At 46.9% G+C, this 18,089-nt stretch overlaps 2 protein-coding genes across 4 annotated transcripts; one reads left to right on the top strand and one right to left on the bottom strand.

Annotated features, from left to right (window-relative positions):
• Nucleotides 1-8: 8 nt before the first annotated feature.
• Nucleotides 9-7,178, bottom strand: LOC307247285 (eukaryotic translation initiation factor 5A-1-like). Of its 3 annotated transcripts, XM_080023400.1 has the most exons (6): nt 5,133-6,102; nt 4,363-4,535; nt 4,004-4,108; nt 2,810-2,941; nt 2,530-2,603; nt 9-1,122 (listed from the first exon to the last, which is right to left on the bottom strand). In XM_080023400.1, the coding sequence occupies exons 1-5, from the start codon at nt 5,554-5,556 to the stop codon at nt 2,541-2,543; spliced, it is 897 nt and encodes a 298-aa protein (XP_079879526.1). In that variant the 5' UTR covers nt 5,557-6,102; the 3' UTR covers nt 9-1,122; nt 2,530-2,540. The 3 variants fall into 3 exon arrangements, with proteins under 3 accessions (XP_079879526.1, XP_079879527.1, XP_079879525.1); XM_080023401.1 differs by lacking the exons at nt 9-1,122; nt 5,133-6,102 and adding an exon at nt 6,558-7,178 and having other exon boundaries at nt 1,726-2,603; XM_080023399.1 differs by lacking the exon at nt 9-1,122 and having other exon boundaries at nt 1,726-2,603.
• A 4,133-nt stretch (nt 7,179-11,311) lies between these two features.
• Nucleotides 11,312-17,188, top strand: LOC307247100 (Y-box-binding protein 2-A-like; the record flags this gene model as incomplete). Its single annotated transcript, XM_080023165.1, has 9 exons — nt 11,312-11,390; nt 12,794-12,857; nt 12,983-13,016; nt 13,099-13,188; nt 14,413-14,649; nt 15,027-15,109; nt 15,206-15,404; nt 16,259-16,378; nt 17,108-17,188. 9 exons carry the CDS (start codon nt 11,312-11,314, stop codon nt 17,186-17,188), a joined length of 987 nt encoding a protein of 328 aa, XP_079879291.1.
• Between the last annotated feature and the right edge of the window lie 901 nt (nt 17,189-18,089).

Genomic DNA, 18,089 nt, shown 5'->3' with positions numbered 1-18,089 from the left:
AATTTGTGTTGACTTTAATTGTTGCCCAGGGAGACATTCTGCACAGCTTGGACTTTTGTATGAGCACAATAACGTAAGGATACCAGAACTCCCAAAACTTCTCTTGATAACGTGAGTTAGTACGAAGCTAGAACGGGCTTCTAGCTGTCGGGGTGGCTTGGTTCCTTTTTTCGGAGTGGAATCCAGTCATTCCTCCAACCTGTGCTATCTGCAGACCATGCTTAGGGCTCCTTGCCCAGGGATTCAAGGGATGGTAGAAGATAAAGAGATATGTACGGCTGAGGGGAGTCCTCGGTAAATATTCTATGCTATGCTCTTCGAATGTCCATCAGTTTCGGCCTTTTATCTTTAACACTTCAACATTAACAAAAAAAAACAAAAACGACAGCCTGATCCGCGATACCGATGTCTTCACTTTCTCTGAAAGATTTTTGACAATACACAGGTTTCAGGTGAAATGCAATCCCAAGAAGTATGAAACGAAAGGAGGAACTCGTCCCGGGTGTCCGGCCGGGCTTTTCCATCGGCCAACAGAAGAGCGCCAGACACAGAACCCTGTTGGGTCGTAGGACACGGTGTCAATTCAACGCGGGGGGGAACCTTCGCGGTGCCAGCGCTTTCACCGCTGTGCACCGTGACGAGCTGAAACAGAATAAACGACGCAAATCTAGAGTTGAAGCCCTTGATAAGTCAGGGGACCGTGTGTGTGTGTGTGTGTGTGTTTAAAAAAAAAAAAAGCACTGCAGTTATGGCAGTTTCACCTCGTTTGCCAGTAGGAAGCGACTGAACGTATGTGTGGACCTTCTCACTCCCTGGCGAGAGACGTTCCTCTGTTCTGCGCTCTCCCCTCTCTCTCAGCCTGCGCGCTGTGACCCGCATGTGGCGTGAAGTGCGTCTACATAGAGAATGTTTTGACTATTTGCCATTTCCAATCGTTTATTAAACGTCTTCTTTACTTAAACCCAAACAAGGGCCGGAAAAGTAAAATGTGTGTGAGAGAGACAGTTAGGTGGGGAGGGAGAGAGAAAAGATGGAAAAAAAAAAGAAAGAGAAAGGGGGGCTAGCATTGACCAGGCAATTATCCCTTCCTTTTCCCCCAGGTCCAGTGCATCTTGTTTGCCCCTGAAACAAAATGGGAGAGAAAGGAGGGAGGGGGGAGGAGAGATCAGTAGAAACCGGGGCAGGAAGATGGGAAGTAGATAAAAGAAAAAGGGAAACAGGACTCGCGCCAACACTGAACCATTGACGTTAAAACTACGGCATAAACACCAAACAACAACTTGATTTTTTTAACACTTTATTCTACAGCCCACAGTTTTGCAAGTAAATAAGTAAGGTAAGTCTTGACCCAACACCGTAGGAACTAATATATTATAATATTGCAAGCGGTTTTTGAAGCCGGTTTTACACCGAATCCGATAACGGATCCGGCCGTCGGAGCCCCTAATGCCTGTGCGTGGTTCGCATCACAAAGAATGATCGGAGAAGCCGGGAGAGTTCTCAGCGGGACATTTACAATCGTCAACGAATGAGTTTCAAACCTCGTTTTATAGAGTGTTTGCAAAGTGTGTGCCAATTAAAAAAAAACATACATTCACAATTAAATAGATTTATTGATGGCGGGAAATGCGTAACTTCCAAGCCCGGTTCCAACAACTCTGGCGTGTCATGACCGGCAGCATTGGCTTCCGGTCGCAACCCGCCACGCGAGTTCGAAGATTAAGGTCCCCCCCCCCCCCCCCCCTTGCTTTCCATAGAAAATGAATGAGACTTCCAGCGACGCGCTGCCATCTGCGGGATTCGGCGTAAAAGGCGGCTTCAGTGTTAACCGGTTAGGAGATAAGCAACAGCATGGTACAGGTCGAATATACATTGTTGGTGCAAGATGAACTGGGCTGTAAAATGAAGTGCTGCCCACGTTAACCACACACAGGGGGGAACAAAGCAAAACAGAACGAGCTCAAGAAGTGAAGTAAAAAAAATTTCAATCAGGCTTTCGTTTCGCATTTAAACATTCTATGCGGGTCCAGGTGAATACAATACTGAAGCTCATAATGTTGACATGGAATTAAAAGTGCATAAGGGGTAGGCAAATCCATTGCAGCGTCGTCCAACATTTAACATAAAACTTGCCGCGGGGCCGCTCTCTTTCGGTTTGTTTTCCCGAAGATACAACAGCCCCAATTGACAACAGCTAGATACACACAGACATTGTGCAAAAAGTGACAGGGAGGGGGATAGTTTTTACTTTTAAGCCAAAGCAAGTGGGGCTAGGGTAAAAAAATAAAATAAAACCCATCCTGGGGACTGCGGCGCGCTTGGTTTTTTTATGTAAACCAGATTTGCCTTCCCCTTGGGTCGGAAGATGGTACAGTACAGGTAGACATGACGCCACACGCGGTGCCTTGCGCACACAGACACGGTACGATACACAGCACACAGGCACTCCTCTTGCGGCAGGCTTGGATCGGGCGGGTGGAGGGGTGGAGAGGCGGCGTGGTGCCGGTGCGTGGGCGGCTCTGTATTTACCTGACGTCGCCTTATTTAGCCATGGGTTTCATGGCAATGGCCGCCTCCTCGTTCATCGCAATCATGACGGTGATCTGAGCAGAGAGACAGGGCGGGGTCTCACTTACACTGAACGATTCACACTCCTGACAGTTGAAGGTTGCTGCAACATAATGACTACCAATGATGAATATCAATGATGAATACCAGCATCTTTTAAACGCCTCTTCATTTTTTTTTTTTGGACGTGTCCCGATTTATTGGACGTCGCCGCGGAAGGGGCAGAACAAACGCCACTGACCGTCATGTCCTCTCCGGCCTCGTACTTCGTCTCGATCTCTTTGCCGAGGTCTCCTTCGGGGACCCTCAGGTCGTCTCTGATGGCCCCGGAGTCCTGCAGCAAGGAGAGGAAGCCGTCTGCGATCCCGATCAGCTGCCGAGCCGGGGAGAAGAAGACCCGAGTTAAGCCACACCCTTGACGTCAAATCCCCCCCCCCCCCCCCCCCCCCAAAAAAGTGCTGCTCAGCGTGGAGCTAAAATGGACGCCGTCCCAGCCCGACTGATAAGTCAAGCGACGGATCGCCTCTTCCCGCCCCCAAAGCCGGCGTGTGACAGGACTGCCGTCAACGCACTTGGCGCAAAACCTTGGCGCGGTCTTCAACGTGTGAACTGGACACTACGACCCGGGGGCCGCTGGAACACCGGCCTGTTTTTTGTTTGTTTTTGGCTTGGTACCCCTCTCCCGCACATGCGTGAACTACCTCTTGATCCTGTTAGAAATAACTCTCTTACGACACATTTAATTCTGTCTTCTATTCTGAAAACATTTGAGTACATTTGTGTGGATGAATTAAGCATTGTGATTTGACAATGATTTGAGGGTCCAGAGGAATCAATACATTATCACCACGGAGCGGGCCACGTTAAATTGTCTGGGGGGCGAGACCCCGGCATTCTGTTCGGACATACCATAATAACAAGCCACGGGCTTCCATTGGCCATTCCATGGTTAATCAAGGGTAACGGGCCGATCCGGTCTGTTTCAAAAGCCTATTATGGATGTGTTGGCAGGCCGCGTGTTCGGCTCCTCTGATGTTCAGCGGATTGATCCGTATTTCTCTGTGTAAATTAAAGAAAATACAGATCAATCTGCTGAAGTTATGCATTCATTAGGGGGAAACAAGCTTTGTTCCGATTTCGACTGATTGATTCTCGTAGTTTTGTTACTCTTGGCACGTGTTCCAATTCAACACCTGAAAAATCCCTAAGAAATGTGCCCCGCCCCCACCCCTCAACGCTTCTCCCCGCCTATTAGCAGAACGCAAAGGACCTTCTAACAGGCTAATCTCTTCTCCACACGTCGTTACCATGGATACGGCTCCTGGCTATATAGAGTGGAGTGCATATAGACAAGAGGCCCCCGGTGTGGTTATGTTGCGGTATTAGTTTGGGAGAAACAGCTTTCGGCGCCGCGGCCCCCGGCCGTCCCTCTCACCTGGTAATCCAATCTCTTGACGGTGGGCACGTCCATGTTGTGGGTGGATGGACAGATATCTTCATACTTCTTGCCGTTGAAGATATCGATACCCACCATGTGGACCTTTTGGAAGGAGCAGACGACATCATTATCCAAGGAACTTCAAAACCCCTGAAAATTTGCAACACGACCATAGTTCAATTGATGGGAGGAATCCATGAAAGGGTTTGGGTGTTGAATTAGGGGTGGACTAACACAGATCCCATGCGTTTATAAAACAAGAGAATGTTGGAGAATGTCCACTCTTTATCAAAGATGTCCGGCTTTCCTGGGATGTCTGCCGTGCATCCTGGTTCTCCCGGGGCTCAGGGACTGACCTTAGCGTGGCCGTGCTTGCCGGTCTTGGAGGTGGACATCTCCACGATCTTGCACGGTCGGCCCTTCAGCACCACAAAGCCGTTCTTGCGCAGGGCCGAGCACTGGGTGGGGTAGGTGACGGAGGCCCCGGCGTCGCCCGTTTGGAACTCTATGTCTATATCGGCCATGCTCGCTGCGGTGGAGGGGAGGACAGAACAAAAGGGCGGGTTGGAATCGATCCCGCTCGCGCTTTTCCTGTTTACGTGACGGCGCGACGTGTTGGGTCGACAGACCGTTGCGGTGTACACATCGCTGTGCAGGCGCGTCCATTTTGTGTCAGATTATGTTAACGTTTGAAAATCAGTCTTCCTTTTGTGTATCATATTTCATAGACATTTATGATAAGTTGGACTTATCGGTTATATTTTTACAAATAAATCCTTTGTATCCACTGTTAAATATTGCATGGCATTGACAAATATGTATTGTTAATAATAATAGTAATAATACATATATTTGTAATTTGAATACAATATTTAACAATGGATACAAACTTTTTGTAAAAATACAAATGATAAATTCATTTATTACTATTAATAATAAAAAATATATATATTATTAATCGACATCCAACGGCCCATGATCCAAACTGTTGGATGGATTGTTGTTTAACGGGACAACACCGTCCTGCTGTCGTCGTCGTCGTGTTTCCTGGCGAGTGAGCTGTACCAAACATTGAAACATCGGACGTCAACATTTTGGACCCGCTGCCGCTCCGTCACGTCTTTACTTATTTCGCGGCTGATGACGACACGGGACGCCGCCGTCCCTCCACTCGCACAGCTCCCGAAACGGCTCCTCGCGCCCCGTCCACGCGACCAGGGGCGGGGTTCATTCTTCGATTCCTGTGACGTTTTCGTCAACTGTCGCGACCGTTTCCGCGCCGTTTTCCGCGTCCGCTGTCGTGTCCGTTCGCCCGCCCGCGGCCCCCGGAAGGCGGCGGCGGCGGCGGCGGCGCGGTCCACGCTCCACGCGACACATTGTGACGTTGGAGAGCCCGCGGTGTTTTTTTTTTTGTTTTTTTTTTGCGTGGGAGCGGGATAGCGCGAGCCGCTACACGCGCAGCCTGCGCGGCCAAGCGCGGCCGACGAGGCCCGACGGCGCGAGACGCGCCTATGAGTCGTTCGCCATGAACGAATATTCGAATGAGTCATGAAGTCGGAAGTCAAGAGCGCGAGTGATCGCGCCGGGTCGTTTGTCAACGTTCATATAGAATTTGACTCGTTAACGCGTCCCCCGTTCCGCCAAAAACCTGTTATTTTGACGCAGGTCAATTAATGTTGCGAATCGCGCAGTTTGAGTTCCTCCGCCAACGCCCAATTAAACAAACGACAGAATCAAACGATTCCTGTGAGAACTCCATAACTCAGGACTCTTTGACTTTCGGCCATTGTTCAGCGGAAGTCCTCCCTCGCTTAACAGCGCATTTAACCAACCCCATCAAACGAGCAAGTCGAGAAATCGAACTCTTTTTTTTTTTTTTTTGTTAGTTTCGTTTTTTTTAACCGAGGGACTGGTTTAAAAGAAACAAACTGAATCCGAAAACAGGAGTCGAACCTCTCATCGCCGCTGCGGCCTTCCGCTGGCGGAACGTGCGCGAGCGGCCAGGCGCGACAAGCGCGCCGCTCGGCCGCCCCCGCGGCGGTGGGCGGACGGGGGTCGCGCCTCGGGGTCTGAGAGCCGCGACCGAGCCCCGCACGGCCCCCGCCCGGTCGCCCGGCGTCCGGCGGGCGTCCTCGAACGCGCGTGCCCCCTCCCGCAGCGGCCTAAGCGTGTGTGTGTGTGCGCGCTGCGGTGTGACGGCCCGCGCCGCCGAGCGGTCATGACTAAGCTAATACGGCAGGAAGACCTGGGAGCTGCGGTCCCTCAAAATGGACCCGCACGAAAACGAAAACAAAAACAACGTTTACGATCCCCTTCAAATGGGAAACTTTAAATCAACACACACCGCGCCGCCGCGAACGCTCGGGTTATTCCGAATTATAGCTTTTTTTGGGGGGGGGGGGGCGGGGTTGTACTAGTCGAATTTGAAATGGATAAACACGGTCATTTTGTGGGTTTTGAGTGGGAATCGGGTTTTAACTGCCAGACACGTGCAGGAGGGGGGGGGGGGGGGGGTCGCCCAGACCGCTGCGTGTTTTGGTGTGGAACTCACGGAGTGATGGAGCCCTTTTTTTTTTATCTATCTCTTCCTTCCTCTCGCTCTCCCTTTGTGGTGCCTGGATTTCCTCCTTTCCCCCCGCTTCCTGGATCCGCAAAACGGGCTGCTCCCACCGACGCCTCGCACGGTCGCGCCCCTTCTCCTCGGTCGTCTCTCCCTCCCTTTATTCTCCGTTCATTCGGGGCCTCCCCGCTCCGCTCCGCTCCGCTCCTTCCTGTGTGTCTCTTGGCGCTGTAGCGGTGCTGGCTGCGCTGATGTCCGCTACCGGCCGACCAGGATTCCCAGCCCTAAACCCCGCGCTGTGTGCAGCCTCACCGCCTTCATCCAGCCTCCGCGGATACACATCAAATGGAACTCGGCGGGCCTGTGCGCACTGCGCATGCGCCCCCGCCCGCCCCCAGTTCGAGCGGAATAACTGAACCTGCGCCTGTTTGTACGCGAGACCCGGGAACGACGCGTCTGGCGCGAACGACTTTTTCAAAGGACTCGACTCACTCCGGAAAAGGCGTCAGCGATCGACTCGCTCACGTAATTTCTGAGGATTTCTGAGCGGACTCTTGCGCTTTGTTCCCCCGGAAGTCCTCACCCAAGTCGGGTACCCGTGCCGCTGCGTCAACGGAGTCCAAGTCGAACGGCGGGTCTTGAGTCCGAGTGAAATGGAACGACTCTTGTTTTTTGTTTTTTTTTCGTGTGACTCGTAAAGAACCGAATCTCAAAAAGAGTCAAATCTTTAGTCGCTGGAGCCCACCGGTCGCTTGGACAGTTCCATCAGCACCGCGGTGTGACCTTAACCGATCATCACTTTCTGAGGTATATTTTGGCAAGTTTTCACGCACATTTCAAATCAAATATATATACAAAAAATAAAAAATAAAAACAATGGCTCGGTGTGTTTTCAATGTATATGGATGCAAGTATATGGATGCAATATGTTGTTCACTGTAGTTTGTATACGGGTAGTCCTCACTGAACGACCTACATGTTTAAAGACCGTTCGGACCTACGACCAGCTCCCTGACCGTGGTCTGACCGTGGATGGTTCCGTATTGTGCACTCCATACAAGCATCTCATCACCCTTTATACACTATATACGCTATACACACTATATAAACTATACACACTATATACACTAGACACACTATATACACTACACTATACTTTATACAATATATACACCGTATATATCTCATCTCTTCTCCGTTTTCGGTCTCTCGTTCCCACAGTCTGTCAATATTCACGACACTAGCGTTTGCAATCACCAGACCCCCTTACCATGAAATAACACTATATACACAATACACATTATATATACTATTATATACCAGGGGTCGGGAACCGTTTTGGCTGGGAGAGCCACAAAGCCAAATATTTCTAAATGTATTTCCTTGTGAGCCATATAATATTTAATAAAATTGAATGCAACTTAATGCGTGCATTTTTTTAAGCAACGCATAAATTTTTAACGTGTAACACATCCGAGTACTTAAAAAAAAGCGCTATATAGAATACATTTCTCTATGTTCTTCTTCATAATATTGTTGTTGTACTGTAGCTAACCAATAATAAATGAAATACATTTTACCATTAATGCGACTTGTGGTGCTGCATGGTTTTGCTGATGGCCTGATGGTTTAGCCTCATGCTGCGTTGAGGCTTCCACCAGTTTAACGTGAGCGTAGGCTGCTCTTAATGTTTGTCAGACGCGAGAAAGACTGCTCACCAGCCTATGCAGAGCCAAACATTGTCGATACGACAATACTCACACGCTGCATTGTGTTGTATGTGACGGGAAGCTCTGTTCCAAGTTTTAAGTACCAGCTGGTCTTCAGTTTCAAGTTCAAGAGATTATTTGTCACATACATATTGAAGTTTTTTTTTTTCCCCCCATTTCTGTCCACTTGTGTCCAGCTGATCGGGCCGACTCGAGGCAGGGAGTTTTCTTAATGTTTGTCTGTCTTACAGAGGGGATCGGCGCACGGGCTGGTAAGCGGCCCAGCAGTGGAACGCCATTCCTCCTGCGCCCAAGAGGATCATTATTATCCACAATTAATATAATCATCCTCAGTGATATATATATAATTGTGGCCTGCGTGCCGCATATTGAAACGAACGATAAAACTCTCGCCACGCTCCGTCCCCCTCCCTAAACCCTCACCTGTGGGCAGAGACCCGGGAGGGGCAGGGCGCCGAGTCTTTCTGTGGTCCGCAGCCGGTGCTTGACTACGCTACCCTTTGTCCGCCCCATTTATATTTTGAAAATGTTATAAAATTGTAATTTCTCTTACCTGTTTTACTTTGAAATGACGCAATAATTATTTATTACGTGTTCATTGTGATGAAGAATTTTAGCTCAAAATTCTCTGCGACCCATATACCGTCATCGAAAGAGCCATAGGAGCCATAGCCATAAGAGCCATATAGTGTATATAAACTATATACACTATATATATTATATATACTTAATACAATATATAAACTATATACACTATATATACTATATACACTATACCTCCGCTCTCAATTCAGTCTCGTTCTCACAGTCTGTCAGTACTCACTACACTAGCGTTTGCAATCACCACACCCCCTTACCATGAAATAACACTATATACATTATATATACTATACTATATACACTATATGTACTATATACACTATATATACTATATACACTATGTACTCTATATACACTATATAAACTATATAAACTATATACACTACATACACTATATACACTATATATACTATATACACTATATATACTATATACACTATGTACTCTATATACACTATATACACTATATACACTACATACACTATATATACTATATACACTGTATATATCTCATCTCATCCCCGCTCTCAGTTGCGTTTCCACAGTCCGTCAGTATTCACTACACTAGCGTTGGCCATCAGCATGCCCCCCTACCCTGAAATAACACGGGTCCTCGCTTATCGACCAATTGGCTAAACGATCTGGTCCTAGGATTGGAACTCTGTTGTAAAGTGAGGAGTACCTGTATTAAAACCACAATATCATATTTGTCATGCAATTCAATTAACTACAACCACTCTTATTATGGTACCAATCAAGGGATTACTACTCATCGAGGCAACTACACCTAACTTTGTTTGATAATTTCCTGCATAATGTTTCCGTCTATAGGCCTCTTAATTAGCTTAGAAACTGCTTCTTAGTATGCTACTCTATACTCGTGCGTAATTAATTTAATTGATACTTTTCTTTTTAGGTTGTATGCTTTTTTTTTATGCACAGTTAGGTGTGTTACCCCTCTCCGCCATCTCTCTGCCTCTGCTGCATTGAGATTTCCACCCAAAGACCCCAGTCTTGTTTGAAGTAGGAGCAGTTCAGCTTTGCAGTTCCCTTGTGTTAAATTTCCCGGGGACCTATGACCCATGTGAGCGTAGGGTTGGGCAGAAGTGAAGCAAAGGAGACACCAATCAACACATGAAATATGTATTGAATTCATGTACAAAGTGATCAATGATTTCAGCTTCTCATTGGTGCACAGAGGGGTAGCTACATATAATAATAATAATAATAATAATAATAATAATAATAACAATAAATAATAATAACAAAAACAACAACAACAACAACAATAATAATAATAATAATAATAATAATAATAATAAATAAATAAATAAATAATGAATATTTAATAAAGCAAATAATAAAGCATTTGCCACATACATTCTGCTCTAAACCTGCATACCACACAAAGGAGGACCTTATTTTATTGAAAATACATTTTATTAATGTAAATCATCAATCGTGTCATAGCCTTGGTGTTGGAATAAATAAGTGTAGTTCGCATCGAGGTGGTATTATCTTAGTGAAAAAAAGTTTAACCTTTTTATTTATTTATTTCCAACATATACTGTATGTAAAAAATAAATCAACGAGCAATTACAAATAAATAAAAAACAGTAATACAATTATAATATTAATACTAAAGTATACTAAAATATATATATATATAGATATATAAATTAAATAGAGCAACCTTATCAAGATTACCGTGAAGGACTTCTTGACTAATGCTGCATTCATTTGGAACTCGGGGCTCCGTCATTCCGTGTCGCTAGTCCCACTACCGAGCTAAATGTGGGTCATTGTCTCTGTCTCTGGCTCGGGAACACGTGGAAGCCTGCAGTAAATGTGTGTTTGTTAAGCAAGCAGTAGGTCAATAATAAATACAAATAAATAAAAGTCTGCTAACGTAACAACAAAAAAAAAAAAACTGCAGTTGAGATGATTTTCCAAATAAAAAACGGATAAAAGCGAACTATCACGTTTACTGTTGCGTGTGTTCCCGTCGACATTGCTGCGCTACACGAACGAATGCTGGTTACTGCTGCGGGCAGATTTCTCTAATCCGCGAACTCGGACACAAGCGACCCGGCCTCGATATTGCGACTTGAATTCCAATTTAAATGGACGATCAATTGCACCTCCCGCCAGCGGGAGCGCGGTCTTCCGAGCTCCAACGCCGCTCGAACGCGGCACGGCCTACCTTCCACCTGACAATTTCCAGGACGTCCAATCGCGCCGAGACCCCCCCAAATTGCCGACCACGCTCAGCCAATCACATTCCAGGAGTGTCCCCCGCCGGCGCGATGGAGGCGGGGCCGGGGCGCGGCTCGTGGCGGTCCCCACTTAAAACGTTTGGGAAGTTTGGCGAGCAGGAGGGAGGGGACCGGAGAGAGCGCGTTCCCCGCAGTGAGTATGACCGACGCCGAAGCGCCGAGCGCTCCACCCCCGGCGCCTGTGGAAGACAAGCCCCAGCCGGAGAGGAAAGTGATAGGTACGGGGGCGTGTGTCACCTGCTGATAAGGGGGGAAAATAACACGGACCGCGTGGACGAGTTCGACCCGAGTCGGTTCGCGTTTGGATACAGAACTTCGCGATGTTGAAATGTCTCTTCTTTTCATCCCGCGGGAAATTTGTGCGACACCTGTGAGACGAGTGTCCGGAGCGGCGGCGGTTGGGGGGGGGACGGGTGGTTTCACGAGGAACACGTGCTCCACGTTTGGCAGCCGTTCGCTTAGTGAATCATCAATATGGCTGATACCCTCTTGCCGTTTATCGCCTGTAGGTTATTTGGTGTCGGTGCGTTAGCTGTCTGTACCACAATGCACCGCACACGTGCGAAGACGAGTTCCTTGTATACGAATATGAGCTTGGCCGAGTAGGTGCCCTTTTTCTGGGGGTCACTCACAGAGGGGGTTGGAACAAACTCGTTTGCGTGACCGTCGCGAAAAGGCGACCAACCCAACTCGGCCCCGGTCACGTGGTCAAAGGGCACCGGGTGCGCGCGCAGGTGTCGTTAATTGGTTCCAATTAGAAATAAATCCGCAAATGTCGGGTTTTTAAATCATCGTTGTTCATCAATTCATCACAATTATTAAATTGTAGAGGGGGGGGGGCAAAGCTGACTAACTTATAACCCTTTTATATTTTCTTCTATAAACGTGCGGTGTGTAGAATTTATGGAATGGGCTGGGCAGAAATGCAATATAACGTTCACAAGTGTTTTCACTAGTGTATCCTCCCATGAAAATAAGATTTGGGTTTTCGTTACCTCAGAATGGGACGTTTCTACCGACATCGGAGCGGCGCAGCTTCCACGGAGGCCGCCATGTTGCGCCGCCATGCTTTTGCAGGAGCCCAGAAGGGACACAACCAAGCGCTGGCCCTAGAACCAACGGACTACCCCACCCCATGTTGGGGTGGGGTAGTCCGTTGGTTGCGACCTGCAACTCCACCCCTAGATGCCGCCAAGTTCCCCACGCTGCACCTTTAACTTGCTTTTGCTTAAAATCACTCAAATTCTGGTTTCGATTTTTATAATTTCTACGCCGTTTTTTTTTTTTTTTTTTGCAGCGTGCACGCAAGTATAACAACATATGCTTCGGATTTCCACAGAGGTGGATCTTGCCCTTTGTAATCTGCCCTAAATAGATGAGCACTATAACTGTGCTGCACTACCCTGTTATCCCGCCCTCTTGACCTAGAGGGAGAAGTGATTTTGACTCATCGCGTTTAATGATTGACTCCTCACCACCAGACGAGTGAACTTGCCCGGCCTGAACTGTACTTTTAAATTGAAGGGCCGAAGATGGGGGTTTTTTTTCCGTTCAAAATCCTGTGTATCCTTTGTCTTGATGGGAGACACTTCTGACGTACTCCCTACTTGCATTGTTTCAGCCACCTTGGTCCAAGGCACGGTGAAGTGGTTCAATGTGCGTAATGGCTACGGCTTCATAAACAGGTACAGTGTTCCACGGTGACTACCCTGCTGTGTGACTCTGAAGGCGGCCGCACTCCGATGGGTCGTGCCCTCGTTCCGTTACCGTGTGGCTTGAACTTTGCTGATAACGGGTCTATTCCTCGTAGGAACGACACCAAAGAGGATGTTTTTGTTCATCAGGTACGGCAAGCAGGATTGTAGGTTTTCAGTTTCCGACTGGAAGTCGGTGTCGTGTTTTTGAGTATACAACCTGTCTTCTCAGTCGGCGATCAAGAAGAACAACCCAAGGAAGTTCCTCCGTAGCGTAGGAGACGGAGAGGTGGTCGAGTTTGACGTGATCGAGGCGGCCAAGGTCAGATGTGATTAAATGTCTTGTGGGATTCCTCACTGTGCACTCGTTGCTTTCCTGGTCACCCGGAAAGCGGAGACACCTTCTGTGTCTGAGGATGTTTCCTATTCACCTTTTATTGAACGTTGCTCGCCTAAGGATTTCTGATGGGCGGGGCGCCACTGAATTCTCATTTAAATTTGGGCTGTTAAAGCATGGTTCCTACAAGGTCATTGAGCTGCCTGAATTTTGTCCTTGAAATTTTAGTACTAAAATACCTTAAATAGCTCCTTTGGTGCTGATTCTTTCTAAGAACTATAATTGACAGCATACAGACATTTTTGTAAAATCTTTGATGGACAATTCCATGTTATGTTCAAAATAAAACGGACAAATAACTTTTACATTTTCTCAAACTGTACCAGGTTACAGGAGCTACTCTCAAACAAATGTCCAAATAAAAAAGGTCCGGGTTACTGGATAGTTTTTGTAAAAATAAAAACCAGCTCTGAAATGGGTTGGCTCCGCCACGATCAGAGCTGAGATCGCTTCTCAAAATCCTACCCGCCTTCTCATGGCCCGATGGGTGGGAACTGCTGCATCGGGGATAAGCAACCATGTATATTTTTAAAACAAGCCCAAAGACTTTAAAATAAATAAATATATAAATAAATTTCCTCCAGGTGACTTTGAAGAAAGCTTTTCCTTTTTTTTTTTTCCTCATCCTTTATCTCGATAAACCGCAAAAAGTTGCACCATGTGGCACATGTGCGTGTGAGTTTGACCGGCACAGAACTGGATATGACACTGATCGGCCGGTCAAGCTGGAAACCAGCTGATTCCAGTCACCGATCGGTGCGTCTCTTAAAAAAAACAGTTGAAAACCTGCGATATGACCCTTGGTTGATATTAAAATCGTTACGTAATAAAACATTTTCTGTATTGCTTTTACAATGTGTGTATTCCAGTGAAATGTAAACCATCATTTTTGGGAATAGACACTTATAATGGATGACAATGAGATTAATAATGATGGTATAGATATACTATATAAAAATGAATACAAATTATATTTTGATTAAAAATCAGTGTATATTTTTGTGTGAAATAAAAAAAAAAATGGTACTTTAAAGTCCTTGAATTTCAATTTGTACTGCCAGAATGAACCTTGATACAGTGTTGCTTGTAGAAGACTGCAACTTGGAAGCTGTTGTCTTAACTTGGCTGCCCCCCACCCCGTGCCCTCAGGGTTCAGAAGCGGCCAACGTGACTGGTCCTGGCGGGGTCCCCGTCAAAGGAAGCCGCTATGCGCCCAACAAACGCCGCTTCCGCCGCAGATTATTCCCTCGCAGCAGCCCCCGGGGCGACGACCAGGGAAAGCCCGTGGACGGCCAGGGTCCCCCCTCGGAGGGAGAGGGCCGAGGGGAGGACGTGAGCACACAGCCGGTCCAGAGGCGTCGCAGGCCCCGACGACCGCGGCAGGAGGTACAGATGCACGTTATGAAGTTTAACCCCAATATCTAGCTTCCCCGCCCCTGAATTGAGGTGAAATGCGATTAAACTATTTGAAATAAGGAAACGTGGACATTTGCAACATACTGGAGCAAACAAAATGAAATGTCAGCGTTCAATTGCTCTAACTTTCAGACTGATTCCTTTAACCGGAGTTCACTATAGGCACTGCGTCCAAAAACACGAGGTGGGATAGTTGTGCCTTTTCTGTCAACTGTAGACTTAGAAAGTCTGACGCAAATTGAGCTGCTACTGTGTTTTTTTTTTCCCTTTTTTTGGAAGATGATTTGTATAGAGCGGTATGAGGTTTTCAACAGGCATGTTCTCAGTCACGATTTGTGTGTGATCAGGGGGAGCTTGTGGGCCAGAACAATGACTTTGCAGAGGGTGAACAGCGGCCGCCTCGCCGTAGGTTCCGCCCCCCTTTCCGCAGGTGACCAGAATGTCTTTTCCCTAAACCCACTCCCACACCTGTAGTCTGCAAATGGGATAGAAATGTGGATCTTTAACCTGTGCCCGATGTCTGAAGGCCGTTCCGTCCCCGCCCCACTCCTGAGAAGCAGGACCAGCAGGAGGCTTCTCCGCTAGAAGGTGATCAACCCCTGGATGACAAGCAGCCAGAGGCCACTGGGGGCCAACAAACGGATGGAGAGGCACCAGAGGCCCAGAAACCACGCAGACAGTTTAGCCGTCGCAGGCAAAGGACTTCAGAGTCTTCTGCGTCTAAAGTAAGCCTGGTACAGGGAACGGCTACCTTGACGTTTGACGCAAAATAAACTGGATGTTTCAGTGAGACACAGAATGGTGGAGTTGATCTGCACAATTTTCTGAGATGCCGTGCTTCAAATGCTTTATTTTGGGGGTGCCTTCAGCATGTCATTTAAAATGTGACTATCATTTAGTCAAAATGAAAATAGAATAGACTTGTTTAGAATTATTTATGCTGGTGCTCGCATGGATAAAAATGCTTTTGCTGTTCTAAACTGCTTGGCGTTGGGTCATGAGGGCATTTTTGGACAAATGTGCAGATTTTCACTAACAGCAAAGCTTTAACCAGACTTGGTCACTCTTGGCCAGGCCTTAACCCAGAATGCCAATTTAAAAACATATTTAGTACAAGCTCTTTTTGGTAAAACGTAGGTCTTTGCATAAGTCTAAAATGGGATGTCTGTTATTGACTGGCTATGCAGCTCAGCATGTATATAGTGCACAAACTGCCAAGCGATGTGGCTTTGTGTTGGTGTTTATAAGCGTTTCAATTATTTGTTACTTGAGGCCAGCATAATAAATAGCGGTGCATGGATTGTGCAATTCTGGGCCAATACCTATGTTTAAAAACAAAATGCTAGATAAACATCGACCAGTCATTGGTGGATGTCTCATTTGCCGATGGTAGTCAAGGCGAATATCGGCCGATATGACGTACGGCCGATTAATCTGCATCTCTAATAATAAAGCTGCCTTTTTTCTTTCTTTGCATTTGCTGTTGCACAACTGCCATTTCAGTGTTGGCTCTGCTGATTTAGTTGCTTGTCCTTTGGTGGAGGAATTGAATTTAAACTACAGCAATTTCCAAATGCAGAATGGCACAGAGAAATCTGCATCAGAGCCCGGAACTCCCCCTCAAACCTCAAAGCCGGCTGACCTCAAATCCACACCCAAGGCCTCTCCCAAATCATCTCCCAAATTAAAATCACCTGAGGTAAGCGGTTCACTTTCTCGGCCGAGCGGTCCCTTGGCCCTGATGCAAAGTTCTGAACCATAATAAAAAAAATTGTGTGGTTCATAATTTAAATATCACTTAAAAAAAAAAACGTTTGAAGTGTCTGCTTGTGGTACTCTCCTGTAACAGTCGGCTGCCAAAACAGTTCCTGCCCAAACGGAATGACAGAGCACGGCGTGACCCTTGGAACAAGGTGGGGCCCTGCACCGTGAAACAGATTGGGTGGTGAGATAGGGGGGAGTTTAGGGTTGCATTTCTGCCACAGTGTCAGCCATCTTGCTCACATGGCGTTTAAGTCAGGGATAATGTTTAGCCAGCGGGTGATGATCGCAAATGAATCCCCTTCATGGTAATAATGGACCCCTCCTGCTTCACGGTGGGGCCCTGATCATCCTGTCCTATCCTGGGTTTTGTTGCAATTATGACCTGCTGGCTGTGCATTTCCTGCTTATCCTGTTACTTGGCAACTTATTACAAATAGACATGAGGAAATGATTTCATAACCAGTATACCTCATAGAATCGATTTCCGGTTTTGCCGGTCTGATTGTCGCCCCTAAACCGGTTTCATTGTGAGACGTTCTGGCAAATTATAAAAAAAAAAAAAAAAAGCCTACATCAGCCACCAGTGCAGACAGCGCAATATCCAACTTGTCTCTTCCACGGCACCAAAAACCCGCTAACATTAACATATGGCTTTTGCTTTCAGTGGGAAAGGTTCCACTCGGCGTTCGGTCCGGGGACAAATGACTCTGCGGTAGTCACGGGTGTTTATCGGCTCCAGCCCTGATCAGCGGTGATGTGGAAACATGACACCTGGGTAGAGACACAAATTTTCGCCACTTTTTACAGGATGTTGGCGCGTTTAGACAGGAATATCCGTATCACTCGATCATTTTGTTTCCGATTTTAGAATTTAAAATAAGAAGTTATTGACTTTTATTCCCGCGTGCGCGACCATGAAATATTTGGAGTGTGGGGACGGCTCCGGACGCGCACAGAGCAGAGAAGCCCCATGCTCCCCGCCGGTCCCTAAGGGGCCCTGCTGTTGGGGGAATACCCAATGCTGTTTTCTACTTTATTTAGTTTAAACCCCCCCAATCACACTGGAAACATCCCCTTTCCAACGCGCTCATGATGTTGAACATGATGCCAGGAAGAGGCAGACTCTCCTGGAAATGGGAAGGGTATAATCACCTATTTGTAGCAGGGTTTACAGGTGTAAACCTGCATATACACGCACATTTTGGTGCAAAAACAGTTGTATTGCATTAGTAATAAGCAATACAAGTTTGTTTATAAATGGACTAACGGCCACTAGTGTCTGACAGTCACCAGCTCAGGAGCTGCCGCTGCTGAGTCACGTGCTACACCTAGTGGTAAAGTTTGGTAGTTCGGTGTTGTGCTTCATATCAAACCTGTTTAAAGTTTTAATACCATCCCAACCCTAATACCTAGTGTTGGCATTAGTATGGGAGTGGAGTGATATGAGGATGCAAAACGGGGCAGAAGGTGGTTGCCCGTGGCAAGTCATTAATCTCAAATAACTGACCTTGATTGCTGCTGTTGACCAATCGGAATAGAGTATTTGAGAGCCATGTTATTAAAGCTGCCTTGACTGTAAATGGAGTTTGTCAGAAAGGTCCAGGTGAATAAATGTCACGTCTGTCCCTTCTAACAAGCATCTTTTT

The sequence above is a fragment of the Zeus faber genome (assembly GCF_960531495.2).
Source record: "Zeus faber genome assembly, chromosome: 22".
Lineage (NCBI taxonomy): Eukaryota > Metazoa > Chordata > Actinopteri > Zeiformes > Zeidae > Zeus > Zeus faber.
This window is presented reverse-complemented; position numbering and strand designations above follow the sequence as displayed.